The sequence below is a fragment of the Fulmarus glacialis genome, unplaced genomic scaffold, assembly GCF_000690835.1.
Source record: "Fulmarus glacialis isolate BGI_N327 unplaced genomic scaffold, ASM69083v1 scaffold20748, whole genome shotgun sequence".
Taxonomy (NCBI): domain Eukaryota; kingdom Metazoa; phylum Chordata; class Aves; order Procellariiformes; family Procellariidae; genus Fulmarus; species Fulmarus glacialis.
Genome location: NW_009226609.1, coordinates 15,933 through 16,763, shown reverse-complemented (window position 1 = coordinate 16,763; position 831 = coordinate 15,933). Strand labels below are relative to the sequence as shown.

Sequence of the window (831 nt, the reverse complement as noted above, 5' to 3'; positions counted from 1 at the left end):
GCTGCCCGCTCCCACCCCGCCGGGGCACATGCAGCCCCGCACCCCGTTTGCCCGGAACAGCACACATTGGGGATACAGTATCCCATCCAGAAAGGCACCTTGGACTTAATTCACATTTGGAGACCTGACTGTTTTCCACTTAAAATCTGCAGGAAGAAAACGTGCACCTTTGGGCTCCCTAAACTGTATATTTTTGCTAGAAGCCCTGCGTGGGGCTGTGCCTCCCCCTGTGTGTACCAGAGGGGCTGTTGTTCCCCTTAGTTCAGGATGTGACCACAGGGAAACGGTACAGAGATAATGACTTGTCCACACTCGTTTTCTCTCCCTCTAGCTGATAGACCGAGCCACCAGCCCCCGTGATGAAGGCGATCCCAAAGCTGAGCAGAAGACCCTGGAGGAGAGCTGGCAGGACTTGGCTTTGATCAAGGCGACGCCAAAACCCCCCAAGAAGCAGAGAAGGGAAGACCTCAGCGAGCCTCTAAGAAAAGGGAACCCCTCGGGGAGCCTCTGCTCCCTCCGGCTCGGCCGCTGGCGCCAGGTGAGGCTCACAGTGTGCGTGCCGGCTCCCGCCGCGGCCGGGAAGATCACCTTGATATGCTCCGGGCTGGCTGTGCCGCTGTTCCTGGCAGTCTGGCTGGGAGCTCCGCATTATTTTTAGCTCAGTGACCGGAAAGCTGACCCGATTGAGCCTGCCCCCCTTTTTAGGTAATGCCTGCAGTAACGGCACCTTCGATACAGTCCTGGGCGCCTCGGCCACCGTGGCGTGTTGGAGGCTGTCGGGGCTTTGTTTCCTCTGGAGCGGTGTCTGCTGTGCTCGTTTTCTGGGTCAGC

At 58.6% G+C, this 831-nt stretch overlaps 1 protein-coding gene across 1 annotated transcript in view; it reads left to right on the top strand.

Moving 5' to 3' along the window:
- Positions 1-331: 331 nt before the first annotated feature.
- MIEF2 (mitochondrial elongation factor 2) overlaps positions 332-831 on the top strand; it is a gene marked incomplete at its 5' end in the record, with an annotated part of 2,074 nt that continues 1,574 nt past the window's right edge. Inside the window, 2 exon segments of the mRNA XM_009582864.1 lie at positions 332-499; positions 502-538. Coding sequence (XP_009581159.1) covers positions 332-499; positions 502-538 — 205 coding nt within the window.